Raw genomic sequence first — 14,003 nt, forward strand, 5'->3', positions numbered from 1 at the left:
AAATGGCAATATTTTTTTCTTATAGACATTTTATACCCTTTTATTTATAGTCATGCAGGCATAAAAGACACTTCAGGTTTGCCTTCTATTCCTGTGTCAAGCACTTAAAATCATTTCTATTTCACTTTTAGTTATTATGGATATAATAGTTTGTGTTTTCCAAGTCACAGCCAGAATCATCCGAACTATGACATGAGGAATCAGCCTGTTGCCTTTTATGAAGGGAATAAAATAGAATAATAGGTGTTTTCCCAGATATTACAGGTGAGGAAAGCAGAGGTTCAGAACCACATAATAAAGCCCAAATTCTGGCACCACAGACCTCTGCTCTGTGGCTAGTCTTTGATTTCTCCTCTGACTCTCTCCTCTCACAGTACTTGGCTGCAGAGCCACTTTACCCTCCACGTCTTCCTCTTTTCAGTTTCCTGTAGTCCCTTTTCTTTACGTCCTTTGGCTTTTTGTACCAAGCCAGGAATTCCTCCTTGTCTTTCTATGGCTTTGGTGCAAACCAGCAGAGACCTCTTTCAGCTGTGGTAGCAGTTTTTGGAAAAATTCTTCTCAGCCTTTGTAGGCCCTGAAAAATGCTTATTTAAGGAGGCATGTTTTTCCCACAAAATCCTTGAGCCATTTCAGCTGAAACTTTCAAAAAAGATTGAGCTTGAAGAAAACACCTGGTAAGATACACTGAGTTAGATATGGGGGAAAAAAAGTAAATTGCTGCCAAAAGCAGGGAGTTGTCAATAAACCTTTGACAGCTTTTACAGTTTGTGGCATTTTAACATAAAGATGCAGGTTCCCTAGTTCTAGTCAGGGATCTCTTCAAAGAGAAACTCTTTGTTAAATTGGTGAGCCTAAATACATACTTTTCTGCCTTGTTTCTAGCCTTCAATACATATTATTCTCAGGAAAAAAAAAAAATCTTACTTAAAATAATACAGTCTGGCTTTAATGGAGGATCTCTTCAAACATTAACTATAGTTTAAAGTTTCCTGTAGCTTTGTATTTTCTCTGACAGGAATTGGGTGGATGAGCTTCCTCCTCTCGGTTCCCAGATCAGCAGCCAGATAGGAAACCCTGTCTCTAAGGAGAAAGTGCACTGACATGCACTGGTGAGAAACAGAAGTCACCAGGCACGGTAACCTTTCTCTACAGCTTTATAGCAGCTCAGCGTCCACAGTGTGGTTTTTGAAAAATAGTTCCTAAACTGCTGCAATATGTCCATTACTGTGCATAAAAGTAATTAAATCATCAGCCTAAATCTTTAAAGAAATACAGTTTCTGCATACAAATCCTGCCATTTGCTGAGTCCTCCAGAAAATCCGTTCCTGGCTATGTGTTTCATCTCTGTCTTTGCAGAAAGCTTGGAGTTAGTCTCTCCGACACTTCAGCAGTATTTATTTCTTTTACTGGTCAGCATAGGGAAAAGCTAAGACGCCTTTATCTTCATTGAATTGCTTTCTTCTCAAGTTAGTAGTATGTTCATGCCACGAGGAAGCTGGTTAAAGGGAGAGGGTTGTTAGCCATAAATATTTTAGGCATTAAGATCACTCAAGGATGTTTTGCAAATAGACTGTGAGGAAAATGTCTTCCCTCAAAGCAAGCAGTCGCAAAATTGTGGTTTAAGACAAACAAGGCACTTGTGTTGCACCACTGTGCTTATAAAGGTTTTGCTAGTTCATAATTATAAGTCTTGTCCTAAGCAAAATTCTAGAGCACCTTTAGAGAAATCTGATTGTCCATGTGTCAGATGAATACAGAAGTGGCCGCTGCTTTTGCAGCATCCTGGCTGTACGTGGGCTGGCTTTCCTGCCCTCCCTTAGGCCTTCGTCACATTGTTCCGTGAGAAACTAAGAATTACTGCAATAATTATTAATTAATAAATCATAAGAATGTAGCTAAGAATTAATTCTTGGTGTACTCTTTCTGAATGTGGATATAGCTAGTGATCTTTTAATCTAGATACAGTTAATTTTATGACAATTTAAATTTTATGGCAATTTAAAGTCATAGTGTGAAACCTGTTGTTCTTTAGCGTACCTGAAAACCAATGATACGCTGGTTTTGAAGCACTGACCAGCTCATTTCAACTACCAGAGCAAGGCTGATTTGAAGATCTGTGCCTTTCAAACCAGTCTTCTCTGTATTCAATCTGTCTGGTCTCACAGTAGAGAGATCATGAACTTCAGCTACTTCCCCAAGTTAACACCAGGGAAAGAAGATCACATTTCTTGCTCATTTATTTGTTAGAAGAGAGAGGTTTCTACCTTGCTTTGTGTCTCCTTTACTTAGATTTAAAGAAAAAAAAAAAAACACCAAGCCAAAAAAAAAACCCAACAGACTTTGATACTACATTAAGTTTCAGGACAGGTTTAATGATAAATGGAACGTTCCTTTAAAGATTCATATCTAAATACAACACTTTTTAATCAGAAGCATTTTAAAGGCTGTTTGTGTAGTGTGTGGTACTGATAAAAGAAATACCCAAACCAGAAACATCATTATTGATTTTTAAATGAAGAAAGCCTATTATTCCTTACTACTATGAAGAGTAGATGACAGCTGCCAGCTAGCATACTTATGCAATTCTTGGTTCTGATTTGCTTCTCATTTATATTCAGCCATTTTATACATTTGTATTCAAATGTATATATACACATAGAATTTATCCTCTTTTTAGATTTTTTTTTTTCAGAATGTGAAAGATAATGGTATTAATTCATTTCAGAAGACTAGGCTTCTTTCGTCTTTATTCTCTCCTGTTCACAGAATTAATCAAGGCCATGAATTTGTCCCTAACCTCTCTTTGCACAGTTCAGAACCACAGAAGAAATTCAAATTATCTAATGGGATACCATTTATCTTGTGTTGTTGGTGTTCTGGAGCAGGCTGGGAGCAAGAAAACTGTCAGCAAAACTTAGAGAAGACCCTTAAGAAGAAAAGGGTCATATCTAAGGACCATCTCAAAGATGAAAGAAAAAATCGTGAATTGTGTTTACTCCATGTTATCTAAGCTGCTTTTCTGACTACAAAATCCTAGGCTTGAGTCTTTTGGCAGGATTCTACTGAAATGTAATTTTTCATATTATTTTACCTATTCATATTGGTTTGCTGTCAGATAGTAATAGGTAGCGTAAGAAGAACAGCTTTGCTCTGAGTATGCAACTAGTCTGGTTTTCAGCAACTCTCCAACTGTAGTATTTTTTTATTTTTTGCTGGATCTGGAGGCAAAATGGTTTTGGTCGTGTTTTTTTTTGTTTAGCTGAACACAGCCAAGTGTTCTGAATAATAGCAGCCTTAATAATAAATAGCAGTTATATAGTATATTCCATCAGATGATTTTGAAGAGTTGTAAACGTTATTTGGACCTTTCAGCCTTTTTGTGAGGTTGCAAATATTTTTATCCCCATTTTACAGATGAATAATACAAGGTTCAGGTGAGGTGACTCAGGTACAGTTAAACTGGTGAGCCAGCAGACCCAGAAAGGGAAGGGAAATTGTCATAATCCTTGAGTATTAGTTTAGCCGTTGGGTTTGTACTTGACTGTGTTCTTTTTCTCAGGTTTGGTCTGTCAATGGTCCTAAAAGTTTGTCTTACGGATACAAAGTCTTGTACTATGGCAGAGGAGTAATCTGGATGGATTAAAATAGAAGCTGCTGATTACTTAAAGCTGGTTCAGTTTAGTATTAAAAAAAGCATTAAACCTCAGATACTCCTCATTTTCCATTTGCTTGAGAGGTGGGAATTCTCTTTTATTTCAAAACATTTTCAGCAGCTTTCTGTTTTTTTTTTTTTTTATTTTTTTTTTTATTTCACCTACAAAAATCTCCAATCTTGTCTGAAGCAGAAAATTTGATATTTTTCTACCGTAAGGGTTAAGTTACAAACACAATCCTTTTAGGTATTTATATCCTCACTTGCCAATAAGCCTTATAAGAAACTGAGACCATATTCAGAATTTTTTTTGCTGTAGTGTCTTACCAATTCTTTCTTTCGTTGGGTTAAGTCTTTCTACACGAATCAAATATTAAATTTCAATAATCTTTTACACGACAATTTCTAAAACAGCAGTGGTATTTAATTTTCAGAACACTCTTTCTAAGGCTCTCCTAATTACAATTTTCTAAACCAGAAATTATTTTTAACATGCAATAAATATATCCAAGGATGAAGGGAAGGAGGGGCAGAGGAAATATTGCCAGCACTGAAAAAATAATAGTAAAAAAAGAATTAAAAGGTGTTTTCTCAATTCTCTTTTGATCTCTGTGCTTAATCATGTCACATTATACAGGGAGAAGAGAGGAGTAGGGAGAGATTAGAGTTATTTACCTGCTTATTTTTTCTTTTAAAATATCAGAGTTTCTTGATTTAAGCCAGAGAAGTGCAAAGATGGAGGAGGACAGAAGAGCAAAAGATTAGAAAATCCCTGATTTTATTTCAGTTGGACAGTGTAGAATGTTTTTCCTTTTGCTTATGTTGGTCTAAACCATGATTTTGGACTGGTTTAGGAGAAACAAAATTATACTGAGAAGTCTGGGGTTCATCCTTGGCCTCCTGAGCTTGGTCCAACAAAGTCTTGCAAATTAGACTTTCTAAGTTAAAACCCTACTGAAAGCAGTGTCTTCTTCAACATAAGATTCCCAGTTTGGTACTATTTCAGCCAGCTCCCTCTCCCAGGCTGGGTCAGAACACATCTTAAGATAGAGAAGGATGTATGATGGTGAAATTATTTGTACTAGCACATGAGATGCATAAATGTGCAATCAGTAAAGGTTTAGGGCTGTGCTTCCCAAGACGATGCTGAGGCAAGAAGATTGATACATTTCTTGCTAAAACAAAAAAAGATGTAATTAAGTAGGTAAAGAGAAAGTATATTTGAGCATATTGTTCTAACTTTTAGTACCTATGTTTCAATGCCATATTGAAAATCTGAAAAGGTGTCAGGGAAAACCTAACAAACGAATCAAGGCTTTTATAGTGAGAGGCTTAAGGAACTTGCTTGGTTTATCAAAGAGAAGGTTAAGAGCTGATCTGATTGCAGTGTATGAGTGCCTACACATTCAGAAAGTATCTGAGATTAGGGTGACCTTTAATAGAGAAGCACAACTGGACTGAGTGGTTTATAATAGACATGGTAAGCATTGCTTCCCCAGTGATGTAAATTAACTTAGTTGAAAACCTTTAAATCAAGCTGTGCATTTTTTTCCCAAAACTTAGGCTCTGGTTGACCGTAAATTATTGGACTTCATAATACCAAGGGCCGAAACTCTCCAGCGAATGAAATTGTGTCATGAACTTTTCAGAAAATCAGATGTAATGTTTCCTTCTGGCCTAAAACAAATCTGTAAATTGCTGCAGACACCGCGTTCAGTAGTCTGTGGGATTGTGAATACAGGCACGCAGAGAGAATCATCTCTTTTTCATTTTCCGTGCAAGGGGAACACACAAGAGGATGGCACACCAAGTGGCTCTGCACTATATCATACGACTGGATGTGAAAAAGGAGAAAGGGAAGCCTAGCAGCTAGTGGCTGGAGACAGAAAATCGGTCTCCCAAGTCCAGGACTCCAGCCCTGCTACTCTGTTAACAGAAATAACATGGAATTTACAAAAATAAAATTAGCTGAACCTTAATCTCTAAAAGGAAAATGAGGAAGCTGAATTTATTAATATTTCACCTCTTTTAAGACATAAATGTTGTTTCCATCTCTGGGTGCCCTTTTAATTGTCTTGTACTAAAAATGAAGTAGAAATGTAAACTCCAAAGGTTCTTTCCTTTTTTTGCCAGTACTCACTCAACAACTCTTCATGGATAGCTGTAGTATCTGACATGTTAGCAAGTGAATTACAGCAAGATTTTTGTTTTGGTTTAAGATGCCTCCAGGCTGGTTCCAGTAAATAGTAGTAGTGTGTGGAGGTCACAGCTATCACAGCCACTGTTTTCCTTGGGGGAGCTGGGGCTTGCTGCCAAATTGATCAAGAGGGGGAGAGACAAACACAGTGAGAAGTTGTATTCAGAGAGATTTGCCTTCAGACTACAACAAATGGTTGGTGAAGTTCCATCTAGATAAACGTAAAGCGATGCACATGCAAGGAAAACTTCACAAAACTTCACGTAGAAAGTAACGTGCTATGAATTGGCCGTTAACACTGGGGAGTGAGATCTCAGGTCTATAATAGTGATTCCATGAAAACATCAGCTCAGGGTTCAGTACAGATCCACCCTGAGTATTGTATATGGTTCCTGTCAATGTCTTCAAAATATTTGATTGAATTTGTTAAACTGTGGTAGACTTGAGAAGGGCAACAGATACTCAGAGGAATTCAATGGTTTGCATGCACAGAATAACTGAGCAACAGAGATAACTTGGGATGTGGTACACATCTTATAAAATTGAGTTGCATGGAGCTACATTTAAACAAAAAGAAGTTTCTTGACACAGCAGATTGTAGGCATTGGAACTCAATGCAAAGAGTGCAAACCGTTTTACGTCCGTTCAAGGGGTGACTATGCAAGAGAAAGTCGCTGGGATTTGCCAAATACATAGAAAACACCTGGCTCTGGGAAATCTTTGGTGGAAGAATACGTGAACCTTCTGAAAATAGTTGAAGGAAATATGATGTATGTTTCTGCTGCTCCTGTTCTCTTAGTAACTACGTATGATTGTTTTGGGGGATAAAACGATAGGCTAGATGGAGCTTCGGTAGAGTTTGGCAGTTCTTCTATGCTTTTGGATTGTCTGTTGCTACATTTGCATTTTTTAAGTGCTTTGAAAGTCATTGTCGCAAGTCTCAGTAGTCGTAGAGTGTTTTTCACGTTTGCGTGTTCTGAAATTGGGAAATAGAGGAAGTAGTAGTAGATTACTGCTCAAGTCTGTCCGAATTCTGTTAATCCTTGTTCACTTTGATAGTTTGGTTGGTTTTAAGGAGACTCGTTACAAAAAGATAGTATCTTCCACTTTGTTGGAAAGACATTTTCAAATTTAACTTTTTATTAAACCAATTGAAATAGGAGAACAAGACTAAAAGGTTGTTAAACTTAGTTATGGCTAACAGAGCACTGTGAATTGCTTTATTAATTCCTCCTGTAGCACAAACAATGTAGTACAGATTTTTACGTGCATTTGTGGTAGCTGTTAGCTTCTGTTATTATTTTATTTTATAGAACAGGTTTTTAAATACTGGTGCTCCCCACTGGGCAAAGTATGCTGCATAATTTCCTAATATATACCTCAACAAATTACTCTCTCCCTCTTTTCTACTCCCTCCCTTCAATGAAAAGGATAATTTTATGTAGCGATCTGAGATCAGTTTACCCTGCAGCATTAATCTTCTAACAGAGAGATACTATTTTATTTTTCCAGCATGCTGTAATCCACCCCAGTTTCTGATATATTTAAAACCTATTAATTGTTAATGTTGCACTTCTTGAATTCTAATCATGACCAGGCTACATGCGGAGCTCCAGTTTGGGAAGGATCATTAACCATTTCCCTGGGGATCCCGAGTGGTACTTTCTGGAGGCAGCAGTAGCTGTATTATTTGTGTAGATCGTGTCCTCATGCTGCTACATCTGTTTGAAGCTGGGACTTTGTGCATAGTCTGCATTGGATGGTTTTGAACTGCATTGCTTAACACTAGCGCTGTGGATTGTTATCTGGAATGCACAGAGGAATCATTGATCACTGCTTCTTTTTCCCTTTTTATTTTTTTTAAACGGGACTGCAGACGCATGTGGTTATTTCCACTATTTCTTTTCACCGATCTCAGACACTTCAAATGGTTGAGGTACTTTTCAGCATTACTCTTTTGTTCTAGATTACCTGATCTAACAATTAGTAGTCAAGTTGAAAAGCAAAACATATCTTCCATTTAAGAAAAAAGAACCTATTCCCTAATGATACAGCAATCTTTTAATATGTATTTATAAATGTAATAATATATGTTGTCTGGCATAGCTATTATAAAATGGATTCTCAAAAAACTTTTAATCTGCATGTATAATTGTGATATATTATGCAGGGTGATTCAATAAATAGTATAAGTCAGAAACAGAATGTTTTTTATTATATTTTAAGATTTTAGACTTTGGACTGTCACTGTTTTCTAGAAACAGAGGAAACGGGAAATAAGGATATTTATTTTAGGGTTTTTTTTTTAGACTTTATCACATCCATTATAACAACACTATGTCATTTAATAATTCAGTAATTCATTCTAGACGAGGTGTTTTTACTTTTCTAATTGTCTTAATACGGTACCCTATGGCAATAAAATACAGTATTTAATGGCAAAAGCTGATAAAAATTATATCATCTCCCCAGAAAATTTGTTAGCAATGACATTTACAAAACCATGCATTTGGTTTAAAAGGAATGTAGCAAGAAACCTATGTAGCCATAGTTCAAAAAAATTGTTAAGTAAGTGTTTAATGTTAGGTAATAGATTATCGGAGAATGTGCTCTTAGAGATACGATGCAGTATGTTTTCCTTGAATTTGTGTATTTGTGCATGTGCATATATGTGAAGAAAATCCCCATTAGTGCAGGCTCCTCTGGAAGCTTAAATGTGTACTAAGGGAAAATTACAGTCTTTTTCCTCAGATTTGGAAAGTCTGGAAGCAGCTAATTTACTGTTATAATTCTTTGACTAATAAATCAGTAACTTCAACTTTTCTCTCTTACTTTCCTAAGTCAGCTTAGTATCAAATATGTGGTGTGTACCACCCAAGATTAGACAGCCAGGTTTGGTTTCTTCAAATAGTAGTGTAAAGGAAAAAAACCATCACTGTGACTGTAAAACAAGCTTCAGAAAAATACAACTTTATAACAAATTGAACTATTTTCTCCTGAGCTAGTTTAAAAACAAGGTTGGGAAATGAACACTTATCTTTTCTTGTAGACTGCCGTTTTTTACCCTGTCCTATTCAGAATCCATTTCTCATCTTAAATAAGTACGGAGGACCACACGTACACAGATGCCCATAGGATAATTTGAGTTGAAAGGGACCTCAGAGGTCATCTGGTCCAACCTCCTGCTCAGAGCAGGATCAGCTGTGAGATCAGACCAGATATTCTGGTTTATTTGAATTAGAAAAGTATGTTTGAATATTTCTGAGTCAGGAAATTAATTTTAATCTCTCTCCATGCCACATCAGGAAAAACACGTTATGTGTAATTGAGGCCTCAATGCATTTATAAACAGAGTAGCAGTGATAAACTCTGTTTCCTTAACATCCAGTGCCATTCCCCAGCTACTGCAGGGTTAACAACAGAGCTCCTTGCAATCTTGAGGATATTCTAAACCAACAGGAGTCCTGGTATTTAGCAAAGATGTAATCACTTTCCAGTTCCTGAAAATGTTCAGTCAAATTTAGGATTAATATAGTCAGTGCTTCACTTATCTCACGTTTTTCACAGTGTTAAAATGTTTTGTGAAGCATGGTAACTTCAGTACCCTTTCCTGGTGCAAACACTCCCTGCATGCTCCTCTGAACTTCAGGCTTCCCATGGGCTTTGTCACTCATCAGTTCTGCATGGAAATGTTTGGGGATTGAGAGCTTTTTTGCCAGCAAGTGGTGTTTCTAATGGAGCCTGCAAAGGACCTTCTCTCACAAAGAGGTCTCCAGGAGAGAACATTTTCCAAATAAGTGCTAATATCTATCACTGAACAGAAAAACAAGTAGAGGTAAATGACAGTTAGGGGGCAAAAGTGGTTTCTCGTAATGTGTCTGTTGGATCAGGAGGTGATAGGGAAATGCTTTCAGGGGGCTCTTTGCAATTCAGATGCGATAGTGGGGTCCTGCAGCACAGAGGATGTGCAGGGTCGGGCGAAGATCTATTCAGTAGCCTAGGGATGGCAGCAACAATGAAGGTGACTTTTCTTCATAAGCTCTGGCATGCTTCCAATACCCTAAGCTGTGTTAAATCTAATTATTATGAGGGCTGAAATTTTATTTCCTCCTGTTTGTCTCAAAAAAAATAAAGAAAAGAAAAGGCTTCCAGCAGAAAGTGTTATTTTTTATTTTTCTTCTGTGCTGTATATTGCCCTGAAAAGTTGTAAATTGATTATTGTTTGTTCTCTAGATGGATCCTGTGCAAAAAGCAGTTATAAACCATACATTTGGAGTGTCCATTCCCCCAAAGAAGAAACAAGTCATTTCCTGTAATGTCTGCCAGCTTCGCTTTAACTCTGATGTGAGTATTGGCTATTTTCCTACCTTTTTTTTTTTTTTTTGGTACATGAGGTATAACTAATCTCAACCTATTTTTCCCAAACAAATCATTCCAGTTCTGCCTATATTCTGCTCAGCCTTCTGGGCTGATATTTTGTCCACTCAGAGGTGGAAGTCCATACAGGTACATCGCCCTTTGATTTTCTTGAATGAGTCTGGCGTGATATCCAATGCCACGTTCATTGACGATATCCCATTTGACAGTACAGCAACCTTCAAGAGGTACTGCAAAAAGAAATGTGTGTGTTTTTTTTTTTTAAAAAAGGAGAGGGAGCAGACAGAAAACTTCCCTGTACGTTCTCCATCTTATACCCACTCTTCTTCCAGAAGAAATATCTTTTTCCTGTTGTTCCTACATTCTTGCTGATAATGTCTTCTAATTTCTTAATAAAGTTACTCTTCCGGTAAATTTCATTTGTAATAAATGTGAACACTTACTTCTAGCTGTCTTTTTGAGTATGCTAAAGTTCAAGGAAACTGTTTTCTGAGGTGTGATTAAAAAAAAGCATTACAAAAGACTACATTGACTGATACGTTTAATATATATCTCCAATTAATGTCTTTCCTGAGTAGCTTGAAAACTAAAGAAATTCAAGAAAACTATGCCGAAGAAAATTATGACCTTTGACACTTAAATATATGTATTTGTTCTTGGAGACTACTCTCTAATGTCATTAAGCTAATAAAAAAATCCCCTAAAATTCCCAGATTTTTTTGTTTCTCTCAAACATAAGAACAAATCCTTAAGTGACGCGTTAATATTATATATTTTGCTGTAATAATTTCAGTCTAAGAAATAGTTCGCAGACACTTCCTTAAGGCCTTCAAGTACTTGGTGCTCCTAGAGATTCGCAGTAGAGCACCCATACCTATTACTCTGATTTTCTCTGCCTCTACAATTCCACTTTGAAAAATGTCTTGTAAAGTGGTTTCCCGAGTTTGGCTTTCTTGTCTAGGCTGGTAAGGATTTTGAAGCAGTGCTATCTTACCTTCAAATTGATTTCTGAATCTCTCGTCTTTTGACAAGCTTATTAAACTTTCTTTGAAGTTGCAATATCTACATACTTAACCAATTTCAAAAGTCATTATTTAAAATTTAGTTCACTTGTCTTTCCTCTTTAAGGTTAAGATTTAAGGTCAAAAAGGTCTTTCTGCTCTGATACTTGGTCCAGATACCTACTTTTACCAATTAAAAACAAAGGAACCAATAAAGTTTTAAAAATTTTGCTGGGCTCCATGGATCTGAATCTTGCTTCTGAGCTGGACCTTACTCTGTCACCAGGTAGGCAGCTCAGCCTGTTCCAGCTCTTCCCTCTCCTCCTGAGGTCAGGGTCCCTCTGACGATGGGTCCTGTCCCTAGAGGAGTCGCTATCTTTGTACTGACATTCAGGTGGACAAACACCACTTTAGGCAGACGGATTGAATCACAACTTAATGGCTCAAAACAAAACAAAAAAAAAAAGAGCTGAAATAGTATATCATTTTGTACATCTGCCAACCGAGCCATTTGTCCTATCTAGACTTACGAAGCAGAACAAAAAGTACATATCATATTCTGCTTTCACTAGTGGCATCACAAAAGCATGGCAGGTTATAGCCTTGTTTCTTCTTCTGTGGCAGGTGTATTCATATGGTGTCTTTCTCCTTCCTTTCTAAATGTGATCATTATGCTCAGTTCTAGTTACTAGAAAATATAATCATCCTTTTGTAATGGGTGGTCGTAAGAAAAGATGAAGCATCATGACTGTGCCACTGTTAGTGATAAAATGCAGTTCCTTACTTCATACAGCAGTTTGCTTTACCAGGACATTCACAAACAACCTGGAAATTTTATTTTAGAATGCACTGAGATTCTAGAAGTGTTATTAATACCAGAAAATACTTAAATATAAATTTAAGTTTCACAAATATTTCATAACCACAACATACAGGAATATTTGGTGAAGGAGTTTTCATGGTATAGCACTTCTATTTTAAAAGCTATCTAGCCTTTCATTGGATTATTCAGCTTCTCCTGAGAAGCTTACAGAAGATTTTAAATCTTTCCTCCAGGTTCAGTCTTTTGACCTTAGGAGTTATTTATCTAAGTGTGTGTTGCCTTTTTTTTTTTCCTGAGAGAGTGAGATCTTATTTTATTCACATATTATTCTCACCACCACCCTCCCTATAATCAACTTTGTTATAGTTTCCCTGAGGCAGTGCTAATGGCCTTTCAAGTAATCTCTGCAGACTATTATAGTTCGTTCTTAGCTTGTTAAAAGTTCCTTCACAGAAATAAAAATCTGGACTTTTTGCTTGTATTTTTCTTTTTAGTCCTTTTATAATGTGAAATTATGCTTAGGGAGTGGAATGGTCTTTACAATCCATCCTGTGTTTGTGGACTGAGGAAAAGGGAGTCAGATATTTGTGAAGCTTGTAAATGTCGAGTCTTTCAGTGAATCAGTTCCACCATGTAACATCCTAAGAATGTATTGAGAGCCTTTCAGGTGGCATCAAACTGTGATAACCTGCATTAAAACCTTGAGCATAGCACATTGCAGAATGAGATCTGTAATACAATGGCTTCACACTTGCAGTTTCTTCTAGCTCTACAAGGCTGACATGCTCCTTGTTGATAGGCATTTTGTTCCTTTGAACTTCCTTTGACCTAAATTATGCAAGCAAATGAAATAAAAATGACAGAAGTAAGCTATTAAATAGTTTTCTTACTTTTGTTCTCCTAAATGAATTTCAGTTGCATAGTGTTTGACGATTCTGACCTGATTGTAGTAGTGCTTTATCTATTGCACAAGTAACATATGGACCAGTGGATATTCACCTGTGAGAAGAATAAAACTGGTTTCCTTGCCTGCAATCTTTTCCTCACACTGTGGACACTCACTGGTCTGGATCAATAGACCAAAAAACTCAGACTAGTCAATTTATAGTTGTCAAACCTCCCACGAAATTAATACAGTAAATTGCAAAGGTTTCAGGTTTTTTCTGCTAGTGTGTCTGCAGGTTTAGCTTTGATGAGAATATTCTGGCATCAGATTCAGAGGCAGGGATCTGCAGCTATCTGCAGGAAGAGAAAGTCTGGTATCAGGGATGGACGGACATTTTAAAATAGGTTGTCTCCAATGTGGGGAGTAAACATATCTAACATTGCAGTGATGCCTTCTGTATTTTGAGAAATAAAAATTGCTAGGATGATGCTATTTTTCTTCTAACATATTATAATTTGAACAGAGTGTTTCCTAACTGAGTTCTTCATGATCTCCCAGTCTCCTGTACTTTTAAACAATTTTTAAGAGTACAACATGAAGAAAACACCTGTGTACAAACTCTAAATTCAGTCGAGTTTTAGCCTGATCTGTTTATCCTCCTCCAAAAAAGAGATGATGTGTTTTTACGCATACTCACAGACATTTGCCATTGTACTCTCTCTGTCCCTTTCTAAAATTCATTAGCTGAAGTTTGGTCAATTTGGAAATTGTGTTTTTCTGCTAATAAACTCTGGCACAAACAGTTTGAGCACCCCTTCCAAGCTCTGTCAACTCCAGAAGAAACTGTAGTACAGAAGAGATGATCCGAAGTCCTGAGAAACAGAAAAATAAAATGCCATCTCTGTGAAGTAAAAGCAAACTCAAGTTGTTTTAATAGCCTGAACTTTGAGGTCCTTGAATGGGAATTTTATCCGTAGTAGTAGTATTGACCTGGCAACAGTGATCACTGAGTTTGCTTCAACGATATTTTTTGCATGATCCAGTTAAGATGCTCTAGCTGGAACTTA

At 36.8% G+C, this 14,003-nt stretch overlaps 1 protein-coding gene across 1 annotated transcript in view; it reads left to right on the forward strand.

The window, feature by feature from the left end:
- Nucleotides 1–14,003, forward strand: part of ZNF385B (zinc finger protein 385B) — a 144,995-nt gene that overhangs the window by 96,373 nt on the left and 34,619 nt on the right. The window contains exon 3 of the mRNA XM_068407944.1: nucleotides 10,083–10,193. Within this exon, the coding sequence (XP_068264045.1) occupies nucleotides 10,083–10,193 (111 nt within the window). The remainder of the gene's footprint in view (nucleotides 1–10,082; nucleotides 10,194–14,003) is intronic.

Source organism: Nyctibius grandis, chromosome 9, assembly GCF_013368605.1.
Source record: "Nyctibius grandis isolate bNycGra1 chromosome 9, bNycGra1.pri, whole genome shotgun sequence".
In the NCBI taxonomy this organism is placed as follows: Eukaryota; Metazoa; Chordata; class Aves; order Nyctibiiformes; family Nyctibiidae; genus Nyctibius; species Nyctibius grandis.